The sequence below is a fragment of the Lampetra planeri genome, chromosome 65 (genome assembly GCF_965212315.1).
Source record: "Lampetra planeri chromosome 65, kcLamPlan1.2.h2, whole genome shotgun sequence".
NCBI lineage: Eukaryota > Metazoa > Chordata > Hyperoartia > Petromyzontiformes > Petromyzontidae > Lampetra > Lampetra planeri.
Window position 1 is genome coordinate 1188272 of NC_136171.1, and position 16768 is coordinate 1205039.

The following is a 16768-nucleotide window of genomic DNA, read 5'->3' on the forward strand; positions in this document are numbered from 1 at the left end:
TGGAGAAAAATTCACGCGACCATGAGGAGAGAGACACGCAAACTCTAAATATACAGCAGGTGTCAGGGTCGGGATCGAACCCACAACGTCCTATATACCAGGAGAGGTTGTTAACATCTCATAGCAACCGTGACGCCAAACCACACGAACTCTCTTCTCTGTTGAAGCCCTCCCTCTGTTCGTGGCCAGCAGAAGACATCGACACTGAGAATCAGAACATTTATTTATACTGGAGGAATCCAATGAGCCTATCAAGCGCTTTTTTAATAGATGTCTCGTACACTGATATCGTCATCATCATCTCGTTGCTGAGCTCATTGATGCTGCTTCTGCTACTGCTGCCATCTCGTGCAACAGAGAAGCAGCAGCACACTCAACTTGTTGATGTCCAACTGAACACCGCAATTCGATGGTGTATCACTGGAACCCTGAAGTCGACCCCAACACCTTGACTGCCCCTGTTATCACCACGTCTTCCCCCCCCCACACCCATCCGCCGCTACGCTGCAACCCTCTGGGAAGTGCCCTGCGAATGGAGGATAACAGTCGCCCGCTTTCCATACATCAGGACCTCAATAGCGCCCTTCGTCGTCGCTTCAAGCCACGCAAGCCTCATTTTGGACCCCATGGGCTTAACCTTCAACGATGCAAGTTCAACCCCCCGATGAAGATTGGAGAGCTGAAGGGAGTTAAAAAAAAACTCACGATCATACCATCAAGGACTGAAGGGGTTTGGGGAATACGGAACAAATAAGATGAAGCCGAAACAGATACGGGCCCGGGCTATGCTCCCACGGTTATGAACAACCACCGCATGCAAGACCACTGAATTGCAGATGAAAATGACACCGTTGTTCCTTCGTGCCAGATGTTGATCATCGGTTGTTCGCTTGTTACGGTTGGAAGATCCGGCAGACCTTCCAATCATAACTCGTTTATTGCTGTCTTGAATTCCGTTCTGTATACACATGCACTTCACACCTACACACACAAAGTGTTTAATAACCAACAAAAGAGTTGTTTCTCTCTCCCTTCTCCCCTACCATCAGGGTTACCGCGAATCCATTGGATATGCACAGCTCGTGTTAAGTTGAGGACTTTTTCTTCGGGGCGGGGGGGTTATGTAGTGCGAATACTTACATTATCCGAGAATGCTGTCAAGGGGGGAAGGAGAGAGACAGTGAGTTGAGAGCGAGAGGGAACGCCCAAGGAGAGATAAATTACGTTATCGGGTGAGGTGGGGCGATCGGGGCTCTTCATGGAGGGAATCGGAGTAAGGTGGACACGTGGGGTGTGAGCTCACGCAAGAATAAAGAAAAGTGTGGCCTCTTGGACTTCGTCTGGTGGACTCTTTACACATACATACACCGCACCTCCGATTAGCACGGTTGGCTGCGTACGGTGCAAAATAAGTTCAACATACATACACCACACCTCCGATTAGGGTGATTGGCTACGTATGGTGCAAAAGAAGTTCAACATACATACACCGCACCTCCAATTAGCATGGTTGGCTATGTACGGTGCGAAATAAGATAAATATACATAGATACACTGCACCTCCAATAAGCACGGCTGGCTATGTATTGTGCGATATAAGTTAAACATTCATACACCGCACCTTTGAAAAAGCACAGTTGGCTATGTACGGTAGAAAAGAAGTTCAAAATATATACAAAAATCAAGGGAATGCTAAATCACTGATAACGGAGTAGCTAGCGGTGGTCCTATCATGAGCCCCACAAAATACATTGATTAGGGGTAAGTTAATTATCACCACCTTGACACACACCCTTCTGTGTCCAGCCCTCGTGTCACGTGAGCATGGATTGGGGGCAGCTTGGGTTTAAAAGTGAGGCGGGCATCCCCAGTCCTACCTGCACCCCACCTCCGTTCCACTTCTCGTCGAGTGCCGAGGTGAGTGGCGGCGTTTGCAGCACATGCAGGGTGGCAACGGTAAAGCATTGTGGGGGGAGGGGACGATGGTGATGAAGGTGGTGATCGAGTTGGTGATGGTGGTGATCATGGTGGTGATTGATGATGGTTGGAGTGGTGATGATTGTTGTGATGGTGGCGGTATTGGTAATAGTAGTGGTGGTGATGGAGGTGGTAATGATGGCAGTGGTTATGATTGTGGTGCTGGTGGTGCTAGCAGTGGTGATAGTGGTGGTGACGATGGTGATGGAGGTAGTGATGATGGAGGTATTGATGATGGCGGTGGAGATGTTGGTGTTTGTAGTTGTAGAAGCGGTTGTTCAGGTGATTGTGGCTCCTAATTAAATTTTCAATTCAATAATCAGTAAAAAAAAATTGTTTTTACTGCCTTTCATTTTTTTCTGTCTCATTTATGTAATTTTATTCATGTAATTATCATGAATTTAACGTTTGGATACAGTTTGCATTACATGTTCACAGATAAAAAAAAAATCCATTCCCAGACAGACATTCTATGACTGTAACGTGATCGTGACAATTGCTTGCGTTAAGCGACGACTTACGGTATCATCAATCTTCCTTTATCGACCATACTGCAGCAGACCCTTGGCTTTCGCGGGTTTATCGCTCACGGGTTTGACCTATCGCAGGCAACCTCTGCACACCCATTTAGTTATGGCGGGGGTTCGTTTTGGCCTTTCGCGGGCATGCCCGAAAGGATCACTTGAGAAGCTTCTCGATTAATGGTGCTATGTGGCTGATGCCTGGCTGGGCGAGCGAGGGATGCGAGGCAGTCAGCTCCACCTCAACCTTTGAATCTCGCAGACAATCAAAGACCCGCCGACAATGATCACCCTGTATAGCAGGCATGTCCAAAGTCCGGCCCGCGGGCCAATCACGGCCCGCGGTCAGATTTCATACGGCCCGCAGCTTCGGTCTCATAATGTGTTATTCATGGCTCGCTATCGTCAGAAAAAATAAATCATAAAACTTCCTCCTTCTGCCACACGGTGGGAGCACCATTATAATGCCCTCTGGCTTTGCATACGTGCCGCGAACCTTTTTCGAATTATTTCTGCCATGGCGACTGCAAAAAAAAGAGAAAAGTTGACAGTGAGGGCCGCCGCTTTCAGGAGCGGTGGGAATTACAATACTTCTTCACTGGAAATCGAGGCAATTGTGTTTGTCTAATTTGTAAAGAGACGGATGCCTTTTTTAAGGATGTCAACGTAAAGAGACACTACAAAACTAAACATGCTACAACATACGACAAGCTAACAGGGAGTGACCGCGCTGAAAAAGTGAAGCAACTCCGTGCTGCTCTGGCATCGCAACAGCGATTCTTCACGCGGGCCTGTGAGTCAAAGAAAAACATCACCAAAGCCAGCTACGAAGTGGCCATGTTAATAGCTAAACATGGCAAACCTTTTACTGAAGGTGCATTTATCAAAGACTGTGTCATGAAAATGGTGTAGAACATTTGCCCCGAGAAGAAGCAAGAATTTATGAATGTTTGCCTGGCACGCAACACTGTGGCACGGAGAATTGAGGACATATCGTCAGATATTCAGAGACAACTGGGGGACAGGGGAGTGGCTTTTGATTATTTATCATCAGCCTGCGATGAAAGCACCGATGCATCTGACACTGCATAACTATTTATTTTTTTAAGGCGGAGTTGATGACAACCTGAACGTGACAGAGGAGCTGCTTGACCTCAAAAGCCTTAATGGGCAAACCAGAGGAACAGATTTTTTCGTTTCTGTTTGTGAAGCTGTTGATGATATGAAACTACCATGGAGTAAAGTTTATGGGATCATTACCGATGGTGCACCTGCCATGGCTGGTGAGCGAAGTGGATTGTCCACACTGATCTGCAATAAAGTCAGCGAAGAAGCAGGCAACGCTTTTAAACTTCACTGTATCATTCACCAGCTGGCTCTCTGCGCCAAAAATCTCAAATTTGACGATGGTATGAAACCAGTGGCAAAGGCAATCAATTATATTCGCTCTAAAGCTCTATACCACTGACAGTTTCAGCAGTTCTTGCGTGACATCCAGGCTGAATACGGTGACGTAATATATCACAACAATGTGAGGTGGCTAAGTCGGGGGTCCGCACTGCAGCGATTTTTCTCTCTCAAAGAGGAAATTGGACATTTTTTGGATGAGAAGGGACAACCAATGGAAGAACTGTCCGATCCTATATTGTTGGCAAATCTGGCTTTTTTGGTTGACATAACAAAGCATCTGAATGCGCTGAATGTTAATCTTCAAGGAAAAGATGCAGTGGTGAGCCAGCTATATGCTCACATCAAGGCCTTTGGAACCAAACTGCAACTTTTCCAAAGACACTTGTCCCAAACAGAGCCCTGCACCGTGCACTTCCCAGCTTTGAAATAGGTCATTGACAGTTTCCCACAGGACAACATCGGTGCGTAAATGAAGAGTTATGCAACAGCTATCGCAACTCTTTCTGTGGAATTTAACAAACGCTTTCGGGACTTTGCAGTTATTGAAAAGGACATGTTGCTTTTCTCTTCTCCCTTCTCGGTGAACCCTGATCATGCTCCTCCACAGCTGCAGCTGGAGCTCATTGAGCTGCAGTGTGACGATAAGTGCCGCGGAAAACACCAGCAGTGTTATCTTGTTGACTTTTACCAGCAGCTGGACAAAAGCAGGTTTCCAGAAATGCGGTCATTCGCTAAGAAAATGCTGAGCTTATTCGGCTCCACATATTTGTGTGAGCAAACATTCTCAGTCATGAACTTAAAACAGAACCAATTGAGGTCAACGATGAGTGACTCCCACTTGCATGACATTTTACGCATCTCAACCACTGCCCTCAAGCCAGACCTGGTCTCTTTACTGAAATCTAGATCTCAGTATCACCCTTCTCATTAGTATCAGCAAGTTATCTGTTCCTTGATCAATCTGAAATTGAGTGTTTTGAACGGTAACATCTGTCACTATTAACAGTGAAAAGCCTAAAGCACACTAATGCACTTGGACTTATGGCACTTGTTTTATTAAACGCTTGAATAAGATTTGGTTATAACTGTTGATGTTATGTACCTGTAGATGTGACACAAACTATTGCTTTCTGAAAGATCTTGTAAAAGGCAAGGGCAAAATTCACTCATTTAAAAGTTTAATGATAACAGACCACTTTGCATTACTTATAACTCCTGTTTAAAATGTTCATGAGGTAAAGATATTTAATTCATGGAAATTTAAGGTATTCTATACAGTTTGTTCAATGTTATCTGACTGAATGAAAGGCAGAATTGTGTTTTTAGAATTGTTCACGTCTGCCTGAGTGACTTATATTTGGTTACATTGTCATTTGAAAAATAAAGGTAATTGTGACAATGAAAATTGTTTTATAACAGTGTGTGTTTTCACGTAACTTTTGTGGTAAAAAAATGTCGGAAGGAACTATTGACCCCCGGGCATCTTCGCTTTATCAAATTTGGCCCTCTTTGCAAAAAGTTTGGACACCCCTGCTGTATAGCCTATTAACAGACTGTTGGGGCAAGTGCTGTTAGCGAGCACCTTTTAAGGTCGTAAGGGGTGGGTGGTCAGCTGCCTTTTGTCTTTCTAGTGGCGACATATATATATAGAACCAGGTTCTTATTTGAGGCTGATTTAACCTAGGGGAGGACCCAGACCGGTTCAGATTATCTTCACTGGTGTTGGCCGTGAGCGGTAGTCGAGTTCGGTCGCCGGTTTCGTAACGCAGCGTAGCGCTAACCTTAGCACGACCGCTTCCCACTCATGGACAAACAAACACACCCGCTTTGGATCATCATCAGTAAAGTATTGAGTATTTAAAGATTTTTTATTTTCTAGGAATATTTTTTGTAACGGTTTTTTTTCATGTTTACTTAAATGATTTATTTTTTTGTTTATTTGTCACGCATTATGGTACTTATTTAAATTGTGATGTTGCCTATTGTTGGATGCCGTGTACCTAACGTCGTTATTTAGGGTAAGGCATTGAATATCGCGGTTTTGGCTATCGTGGCACTTTCCAAGAACGTAACCTCCCCCCCCCCATATCCAAGTGTCTCCTCTACTGTGGAGAAACGATCAAAGAGTCGAATTTCCTGGCTGACTGCTAGCTGGGCACCTCTCCAGCCCAACAATAACTCGATTGTTAGTGGCTGCTGCGGGTCATTGCCATCAAACTAGCTGGGTAACTGGCTCCACGGGATTTTCCGTGTAACATATAAATGTTGAACTGATTTGCAGAAGAGATATGCTCGAACTAAAAAAATCCTCAAATTTTTTAATCTGCGCTCCTATAACCGCAATTCTTTCGCCAGAATATCATTTAAATGCTCACAAGCCATATTATCTTGCCATATCATTACGTAGAAAGTGTATTAGTGCTCCAACTGCAAGATTGAGAGTAGAGCATGAAAATAACACCCGTCTCTTATTTTAGTGCCAGAACAAGTACATACAGTGAGGGAAAAAAGTATTTGATCCCCTGCTGATTTTGTACGTTTGCCGACTGACAAAGGAATGATCAGTCTATAATTTAAATGGTAGGTTTATTTGAACAGTGAGAGACAGAATAACAACAAAAAAATCCATAAAAACGCATGTCAAAAATGTTATAAATTGATTTGCATTTTAATGAGGGAAATAAGTATTTGACCCCCTCTCAATCAGAAAGATTTCTGGCTCCCAGGTGTCTTTTATACAGGTAACGAGCTGAGATTAGGAGCACACTCTTAAAGGGAGTGCTCCTAATGTCAGCTTGTTACCTGTGTAATAAAGGACTCTTTCACAGTGTCGATCTCTGTTGTCCTTTATTTGGGTTCGTGTAATCTCGCTCCCACGGCGTCCTTGCTCAGGCCCGCTTCTCCTCCGTCGATCACTCCACAGCCACCCTGCTGCTCTGTTCTGCAACCACACTGCTGCTCTGCCCTGCAGCCACACTGCTGCTCCGCTCTGTAGCCCCACTGCTGCTCCGCCCTGCAGCCACACTGCTGCTCCACTCTGCAGCCCCACTACTGCTCCGCTCTGCAGCCCCACTACTGCTCCGCTCTGCAGCCAGCCTTCCACAGCCCGCTAGCCCCCTGCGCCCTGACACCGTTGGCCGACGGTGCCCAGGTCTCCCAACACGTGGCGATCGTGCCACCCTCCCCGTACTGCCCAGCGTGGCCTCCTCCCGTTTCACTCCGTCTCAACTCCCCGATCCCCTTCCGGTTCTCTCCCTAAATCCTCTCCCCCACGTGACCCTAACTCCTCCCTCTCCTCACGTGACCCAGACTCCGCCCCCCTCAATCCTTGCTCGCATTACACGACCCCCCCCCCCCCCCCCGATGAAAAACCCAGCCGTCCCCGGCTGCAACAGAATAAAATAATGCAAGCAACTTTTTAACCATCGGGCATCACCGGACAACGGAGATTATAACAAGACGATAACAAGAACAACAAGAACAACAATCAACGAAAGGAAAGGGATTTGGAACGTGTGCGGGCCGGCGGCCAGTCCCGATTGGGCGGCGGCCCCCCCACAGACCGAGAATGCGACGGGGTTTCAAGAGCGACGGGATTAGAACCGCCCGCCGCTGTTGGAGGCCCGTCAACACCAAGGTCCCGTTCCCCAGAGAGACCCGAGTCCGGGTCTCCCGCAACCGTGTCTGTGGTGGGGTTGGAAGGGCAGCGGGGTCAAGTTTCCCCATCGCCGTGGTAGGCCCACCCAGAGCAGGATTCGTTGCATCCGCCTGTGTCACGGCCGGTTCGTCTGTAGAAGGCACGACAGGCGCGCTTGCAGGGTCAACAGGCAAAGGCAGAGGTGTGTCAGATGCAACAGACACCGGCAAGGCAACATCAGGAGATGACGCATCCGTCAGCGGGGCCACGTAGGGCTTCAACCGAGACGTATGGACGTACCAGCGCCGCGATCCGAACCGAACACGCGCGGACTGCGGGTTAGGAACCTCAATAAGCTTAACCGGCCCCTGCCATGGTTTATGCAGCTTAGGGGAGGACCCCGCCCGCACCTGCGGGCAGTGCAGCCAGGCCATGTCCCCCACTCGCCAGGGGCATTTACCATTCGAGCGCCGGGCGCAACGTTCATTCCGTGCCTGGGTCTTGGCAGTAGCCAATCGGGCCCCCTCCCGTGCCTCGGTGACGCGTCAAATAGTGTCTTAAATGTATTCGGGGAGAGGCTTAACAGGACCCTTCGCCCCCGTACCCAGCTGTACGTCCACCGGCGCCACATTCTCGCGGCCGTACATTAGAAAAAATGGAGAATACCCTGTAAACGCATGAGGCATCATCCGATACGCGGAGAGTACCCCAGGGATATGCAAATCCCAATAAGCTTGTTTATCGTTAACCGTGTGACATAGCATGGCCGACAGCATCCGATTAAGCCGTTCCACCATGCCATCCGTCTGCGGGTGGTAGGGAGACGTACGAACCTTCTTGGTTCCCAGAGCAGCGCACACTTCCGCCAATAATTTAAAAGAAAAATTTCGCCCCTGATCCGTGAGCAGCCTTTCCGGCGCCCCTTTGTCCATTACATATCCAAACAGGAAGGCGTCCGTGATAGACGCCGCCGACTGGTCGGGTAAGGGCCAAGCCATCGGCCAGCGGGAAAGATATTCCACCCCGACCAGCAAAAATGTATTGCCCCTAGCGGATGGCGGGAAGGGTCCCAAAATATCCAACGCCACCAACTCGTTAATTCGAGACACCTGTATAGACTGCACCGGCGGCACATATGGGTTTTTAGGCGGAATCCGCCGGGCACACTCGGGACACGCCCGAATGTGTCCGACGATATTCGTCGTCATGCCGTGCCAGAAGCAGTCTCGCTGCAACGTCAACAAAGTTTTCTGCACCCCGAGATGTAATAGAGTGTCGCAGTGCAGAGTCCGAATCAATTCGTACCGTAACGACGACGGTACTACCAGACGCCAGCGATCATGCAACCCCTCCCTCCACATCAGCAACCCATCCCGGAGAGCGGCCCCCGGCGTCCCACCGGACAGCAGTCCCCCCGCTCCCTTCGCAGCCTGACTCCGTAAAGTCCCCAACGAGTCATCAAGCAATTGCTCGCGAATCCATACCGAGCGCAGCAGGTTCAGAACGCCATCGGCCGGTCCTGGGCACACTGGAGCCTCAGGCACCTCGACAGCTGACACAACAGGCCAAGGGGGTTGCTGAACCGGCGTACACCTATTCGTACCCGACGCGCAAGTGCAAGGGGACCCCTGCGGTAATCTGGAGAGCGCGTCCGCGTTCGCGTGACGCGACCCCTTCCGATATTGAATTTCGAAGGAAAATTCCTGCAGGGTTTCCAACCATCGTACCAGTTGGCCACATGGTTGGTCAACTCTCAGGGCATATTGCAGAGCCGCATGGTCCATGCGCACAATAAACGAACGGCCGTATAGATACGCCGATATTGGTGGAGAAAATAGACAATAGCCAATAGTTCGCGGCGAGTAACGCAGTAGCGGGTTTCTGCCGGGGACAGTACGCGGCTACCGTAGGCCACCACGCGTTCCACGCTGCCCTTGGACTGTGACAGAACGGCCCCGATCCCGGTGTCACTAGCGTCCGTATCCAGAATAAAAGGGCGATCAAAATACGGATAGTCCAATGTCGGCGCCATCGCCAAACGATCGCATAGGCCCTCAAACGCCGTTTCCTCCGGCGGTCCCCAACTGAATCTCCGACCCTTCCCGTAACGAGGTGCAAGGGTCTAGCGATCATAGCAAAGTTCGGAACGAACCTGCGATAATATGAGGCGAACCCAAGGAAGCGACGTACGTCCCCAACTGAGGCCGGGGTTGGCCAGTTGCGAACGCACGCCGTCTTCTCTGGGTCCATGGCCACCCCGTCCCCACTGACTATGTGTCCCAAATAACGCACGGATCGTTGCATTAGGTGACACTTTTTGGGTTTAAATTTCAGATTGGCGGAGCGCATCCTAGCAAACACCGTTCCCAATCTCTATAGATGTTCGTCAAATGTGCGGCTAAAGATGATGACATCGTCTAAATATATCAAACATGTCTCCCACTGCAGACCCGTTAACACCAGCTCCATCAACCGCTGAAAAGTGGCGGGGGCAGCATTCAAGCCCATCGGAAGACAATTAAACTGAAATAAGCCCTGCGGCGTACGGAAAGCCGTCTTTTCCCTCGAGGACTCATCCAGGGAAAGCTGCCAGAATCCCGAGGAGAGATCAAGCGTTAAAAAAATATTTCGCCCCAGACAAGGCATCGAGGGAATCATCCATATGCGGCAGGGGGTACGCGTCTGCCATGGACACTTTGTTTAATTTGCGAAAATCAACGCAAAATCGCAGTTTCCCATCCTTTTTCTTCACAAGGACTACCGGCGCGCACCATGGACTGTTAGACGGGGATATTATGTCAGCAGCCAGCATGTCCTCCACTGCACCGCGAACATGATCCCGCTCCGTCGGGCTCAACCGATGCGAGTTCAACCAAATCGGAGCGGCGTCCCCCGTATCAATGTGGTGGGAAAGCAAGGAGGTGCGTCCCAAGTCAAAATCATCCGAGCTGAACACGTCGGAATAGCTTAGCAACAGCGCGCGAAGCGCGGACCGTTGTTACCCGGTCAGGGATGAGTTCTCCCCGCACAACTCGCCAACCCATCGATCATCCTGCCCCGTGGGGCCCGAAACCCCCCCCTACCATGTCCCGGCGGCCCCGGTCGTCATGGGCCGTGAACGCAGTCGTGGCATGAGCCAAATCCGTTCCGGCCGGTACGCTAACATTCTCCGCACTCCCATTCAGCACTTGTAAAAACGGAGGCTGACCCGGCCGGACAATCGTTTGTGCCCCAACTAGTGCCGAGCCGCCCGTTATAGCAAAATTGCAGTTCAATGCAATTTTGATTAACCCTTATTTGAATGGGCATTTTTGCAAGGAAATCGGTCCCCAACAAACAGGGCACCGCGAGGGACCTGGAAATCAAAACGGTCCCTGAAGCCGACACCCCCCCCAATCGATATGTTGGCATCCACCTGGCCCACAATGCCCATACTTCCCCATTTGCCGCTATGCAAGAGTCATAAACCGGTCGCACTCTCCCCGGCGGAATGCCCAAGAGATGGAAAATGACGTCTGAGATAATGGTCGCGGACGCACTGGAGTCCACCAAAATACGCACCTCGACCCCCTGAATAGAACCAGGCACAGTGGACGACCCAGTAGCGGCCGCAACCACCCTTCGTGCCAATCTCTGCCACTGCGTCAGCGAGAGACATGGGTCAATCGGCGGCCCCCCGTTGTTAACGACACACGGACCGCGCGGCGATGGTGATGCATGAGGTGACAGGCCTTGCCGGGTGTCTGATGCGCACCGACTTGCCTGTCCTGGATGGTCCTTTCGCGTCACGTCCGTGGCCGAGGCCTCCTGCTGGGGCGGTCCCGGGATGCGAGCCCAACAATCCCTGGCAAAGCGGCCCTTACGGCCACAACGGAAACACTCCACGTCGTTTCGGCGCGCGGCACCCCCTCTGTCCCGACGCTCCCGCGTCGGCGGCCCGGACCCCAGCCCCGCTCCCCCTCGAGCAGGCCACTGGGCGGAAGCGGCCGTCAACTCCTGCGGACCCTTGTCGTCAGGAACGTAGACCGCCTTCTTAGGATCCCACCCTGTAGCACCGCCTTCGACGATGGGGCCCCCCATCCAAGCTGACACCTGTTTCCACCGTCGAAGGTTAAATTGGGCATCTAAGCACTTAGCTGCAGCACGGGACGTCAACTTATCATGGCCGCACACCGGCATGGGGATCCCCAAGTCTCTCGATAATTCCAGTATCTTGCCCAATACGAGGGGTTCCAACAAATCAGGCTCCGTCTCAGGATATGCGGCCATAGCCAGTTCCAGAATGGCGCCTCGGAATGCCATTCATCAGGCGCCCGTTGCCGCTGTACGAATCTACGATGAGCATCGTCCGGAGGCTCATACGCGTCCGCCATTTCCTCAAAGACCCCCTGTAGCGTCCTCTTCTTTTCGGCCTTGATGGAGCGGAAGAACCTGACAGACTCGTCGTCGAGAAGTGTTGGTAGGACTTCCAGGGCCTCCGCGTCCGTCCATTTGGCGAATCGTACAACCGCTTGAAAACGGCAGGCGGACGCGCTCCAATCGCCACCGATGGAGAACTCTTTAACAGTTGTTAAATGATGGCTGCGGGTCCTTGCTCCGCCGTCCTCCGTCGATGGTGACTCGTGCGGCAGCGACAAGATGGCGTCACTCCGCAACGTGTTCAAGATGGCGGCTCCCCGCGGTGGAGGGCGTAAGATGGCGGCTTCCCGCCGTTCCTCCTCGGCCACGCCCAAGATGGCGGCTTCGTGCCGCGTGGTGGAGAGGACTGACGGCGTCGGCAAGGCCCCGGCCCGCTGTTCCCCGCTGGGCCTCCCCGAAGTCGTCGCCGGCGTCACGAGGCCGCACAACTGCGTCAGCACCGCCTTAAGTGGCTCCAGCTGGGCCGTCACCTGTCGCCATCCTTCATCAGTGTCCACTTGCGCGGATGGACCCACCGAAGCGGCAACGTCCTGCAACCCCGGACCGTCGCTCATCCCAGCGTCGCTTCCCCCCTCCATCGTTGGTAGCGCCACCACTGGAGGGAGGTCGTCTTCAGAAGATGCTGCAGAAGATGGTGCAGGGACGTTCTTTCTTCTGAGCTGTTTTGACATGCCGTTTCACTTCTGACACCAGTGTAATAAAGGACTCTTTCACAGTGTCGATCTCCGTTGTCCTTTATGTGGGTTCGTGTAATCTCGCTCCCACAGCGTCCTCGCTCAGGCCCGCTTCTCCTCTGTCGATTACTCCACAGCCACCCTGCTGCTCCGTTCTGCAGCCACACTGCTGCTCCGCCCTGCAGCCACCCTGCTGCTCCGCTCTGCAGCCTCACTGCTGCTCCGCCCTGCAGCAACTCTGCTGCTCCGTTCTGCAGCCTCACTGCTGCTACGTTCTGCAGCCTCACTGCTGCTCCGCCCTGCAGCCCCACTGCTGCTCCGCTCTGAGTGCAAGTTACAGGATTAGTGGTGTAGCTGTGTGGTATAGGGTTAATGGTGTAGTTGTGTGGTATAGGGTTAGTGGTGTGGCTGTGTGGTATAGGGTTAGTGGTGTAGCTGTGTGCTATAGGGTTAGTGGTGTAGTTGTGTGGTATAGGGTTAGTGGTGTAGTTGTGTGGTATAGGGTTAGTGGTGTAGTTGTGTGGTATAGGGTTGGTGGTGTAGCTGTGTGCTATAGGGTTAGTGGTGTAGTTGTGTGGTATAGGGTTAGTGGTGTAGTTGTGTGGTATAGGGTTAGTGGTGTGGCTGTGTGGTATAGGGTTAGTGGTGTAGTTGTGTGGTATAGGGTTAGTGGTGTAGTTGTGTCGTATAGGGTTAGTGGTGTAGTTGTGTCATATAGGGTTAGTGGTGTAGTTGTGTGGTATAGGGGTTAGTGGTGTGGCTGTGTGGTATAGGGTTAGTGGTGTAGCTGTGTGCTATAGGGTTAGTGGTGTAGTTGTGCGGTATAGGGTTAGTGGTGTGGTTGTGTGGTATAGGGTTTAGTGGTGTGGCTGTGTGGTATAGGGTTAGTGGTGTAGTTGTGTGGTATAGGGTTAGTGGTGTAGCTGTGTGGTATAGGGTTTAGTGGTGTGGCTGTGTGGTATAGGGTTTAGTGGTGTGGCTGTGTGGTATAGGGTTTAGTGGTGTGGCTGTGAGGTATAGGGTTTAGTGGTGTAGTTGTGTGCTATAGGGTTAGTGGTGTGGCTGTGTCGTATAGGGTTTAGTGTGTAGTTGTGTGGTATAGGGTTTGGTGGTGTAGTTGTGTGGTATAGGGTTAGTGGTGTAGCTGTGTGGTATAGGGGTTAGTGGTGTGGCTGTGTGGTATAGGGTTAGTGGTGTAGTTGTGTGGTATAGGGTTAGTGGTGTGGTTGTGTGGTATAGGGTTTAGTGGTGTAGCTGTGTGGTATAGGGTTAGTGGTGTAGTTGTGTCGTATAGGGTTTAGTGTGTAGCTGTATGGTATAGGGTTTAGTGGTGTAGCTGTGTGGTATAGGGTTTAGTGGTGTAGCTGTGTAGTATCGGGTTTAATGGTGTAATGTAATGGTGTAGTAGTGTACACAAGTGGCATCGTGTGTACTATAGCGATATGATGATGTCGTGGAATGTATTCGTGCAGTGATGTGGTGCAGTGGTGTGCTGTATTGGTTTGGTGTACTCATGTGGTAGAGTGGTTCAGGATGTAGTGTGCTGTAGTGCACGGTGTAGTTGAGAGTGTCGTTTAGTGGTGTGGTGTTGTTGCGTGTTGTAGTGTGGCAGTGGTGTCGTGAAATGTGGTGGTCGTGTACAGCAGTGGTGTCGTGTATTGTGAGTTAATGTAATGGTGCAGTGCAATGGTTATCAACCTTGTTTGGCTCAATCTTGATTTGAAGTTTTCGTGACTGCAGGAATCCATACTCTTTGGTTATTTCGGTAAAGTCACCTAGGTAGAAAATAAAACCAAATAAATAAAATCACGACGTTTCGGGCGTAACACAAGTGTCCGTCATCAGGTGGGACAACCCCCTCCCCCCCTTGTCTTACCCAACACGGTTTTGATAAATAAATGTAACGAATGATAAACATTGTCAAAACAATTTTTTGTAAATGTTTTAATCTTGTGGGGGTTATCCGAACGAGCGAGTTACTTGCAAGCGAATACAAAAACATTCTACGGACTTTCTGCGTGCGTGACGCGATGTGTTCACGCTCGACGGTTACTCTTGGAAACCAACATTGTTTCCAATCAATGAGTTTAGAAAGGTATTTCACGTCGTTCTAGGTTACCAAACGGATTACAATGTTATCATAGTTATTTATTATTGGCAGATCCGTACAACATGATTATTCACCAATGACTCTCACGTACGATGTAATTTCACACATTTATAAATCACCTCGCGTACCACCCCCTGGGACATTGACAGGGGGTGAGGTGATGCCTCTGGTGTGGGTCAATCAGTTTCAAAGACAATGTACACATTATTAACAGAACATGTTTGTTTGCACTTTTTATCCGTAACGTGTGTGGGTAATGCAGACTTGATGCCTTGCAAAAGGTGAGCCCATTTGGTGTTTGAACAACTCGACACCATGCCTGTTTTGTTGCTAGAAAGGGTAAAATATATTCTTACGTTTGCATCACATGAGATGCAAAGTGTGAAATCACAGCCATCGAATAAGCCCAAGGATACTTTTTGGTTCTTTCGGTAAAGTCGCGTAGGTTTAAAATTTTATAAATCACGACGTTTCGGGCGCAACACAAGCGCCCTAAATGTCGTGATTTATTTTATTTTATACCTACGTGACTTTCCCGAAAGAACAAAAGAACAAAAGAGTATGGATTCCTTGCAGTCACGAAAGCTTCAAATCTATATTGATGACCAAGGATATTCGAACCACTCCTCTGAGCCTTCCCTCTAAGTCAGGCATGGTGCAAATATAACTGATGGCTGTCCACCTTAATAGGTGCCCGCTAAGCAGTACTTGACCATGCGGACAGATAGTCAATGTACACGGTGGTTCCGATTGTCTTGCGACCTCCCTCCCCATTTAAACACATTCCTGCGGAGGGAGCTGGTAGGAACGTTGGATTGCTCGGTCAATGGCCAGGGTCAATGGCGGCGTGGTGTATTCCGCAAATATTCCCGACTGTGAGGGCGGGCACAAGCCGGCGTGAGTAGGTTAAACGTTGAGTTTTATAAGGGCACCACGGGGTGACCAGCCCCTCCCCACCCAGCCCCACCCCTCCCACCCTCAACCCAGCCCAACCCTCCCCACCCAGCCCCTCCCCACTCTTCCCTCCCCACCAGCCCCTCCCTGCACGACGGACGGACGGACACAATAATCCACTGTGGGCTGGTGTAACCAGGAGGTTCCTACCAGTAATATATAAGAATCCTTTTTTTAAAGTAAGGTTTAATTTAAAACATCAATGAATATGCAAAAAGGGAAAATAAAAAAATGTAGGGGGAAATTCATTGAAGGAAGTCACAAGACATCCGGACCATCTTGTAAGTTGAATCACCGAGTGCCATGGATCTTTGTGTTGTGTATGTGGTGTCTGTGTGTGGTGTCTGTGTGTGGTGTCTGTGTGTGTTTATCTGTGTGTGGTGTCTGTGTGTAGTGTCTGTGTGTAGGATTTCGCTATGGAATTCCAGGTGCAGTACCCCGTGATCCAGCAACAGTCCGAGCTGCAAGTGACCCACGCGGTGCAGAAGATGCAGTGGTCTACCGGCATTTGCGACTGCTGTAGCGACATGGAAGTTTGTAAGCACTGGCCGGGAGTGAGGTGGATGGTGGGGGTGCACGGTGGGGGGGGGGGGGCACGGGTGGTGGGGTGGTACGCGCAGGGAATGTTTGATAGGGGGGGCTCTCCCCCTACGGGAAACAAGCCGTGAGCTGTGCCCCCTACCTCTCTCGAAGTTCATCAATGTATCAATGTCCCGGCTTCTACTGGCTCCTTATCCCCACCAAACTTCAACCATGGAATAGAACTTCGGTAGTCGCGAGCTGACTGCAACCCACCGCTCCTGGCCCACATGCAGCAAAAGACAAACATCGCCCCCCCCCCCCCACAAGCCTCTAACAGGCTGCTGCTGTTGTTGTTGTGTGCAATTATTGTTTACGAGCAAAACCTATGAAGGCCGGCACGGCATACTAAACTATGAACTTTATTTTTTATTTTGACAAGGCAAGTTCCACTGAGCTCGATAGCTCTTTTTCAGAAGCGATTTGGCCATCACAAATTAAAGCACAACAAAGTGGCTTATAGCTTGGAAATATATACTGTACCAGC

General features: G+C 50.3%; 1 protein-coding gene across 1 annotated transcript in view; it reads left to right on the forward strand.

Moving 5' to 3' along the window:
* Nucleotides 1-1839: 1839 nt before the first annotated feature.
* LOC144737209 (cornifelin-like) overlaps nt 1840-16768 on the forward strand; it is a 34471-nt gene continuing 19542 nt past the window's right edge. The window contains exons 1-2 of the mRNA XM_078619934.1: nt 1840-1917; nt 16097-16239. Of these exons, the coding sequence (XP_078476060.1) occupies nt 16119-16239 (121 nt within the window). The 5' untranslated portion in view covers nt 1840-1917; nt 16097-16118. The remainder of the gene's footprint in view (nt 1918-16096; nt 16240-16768) is intronic.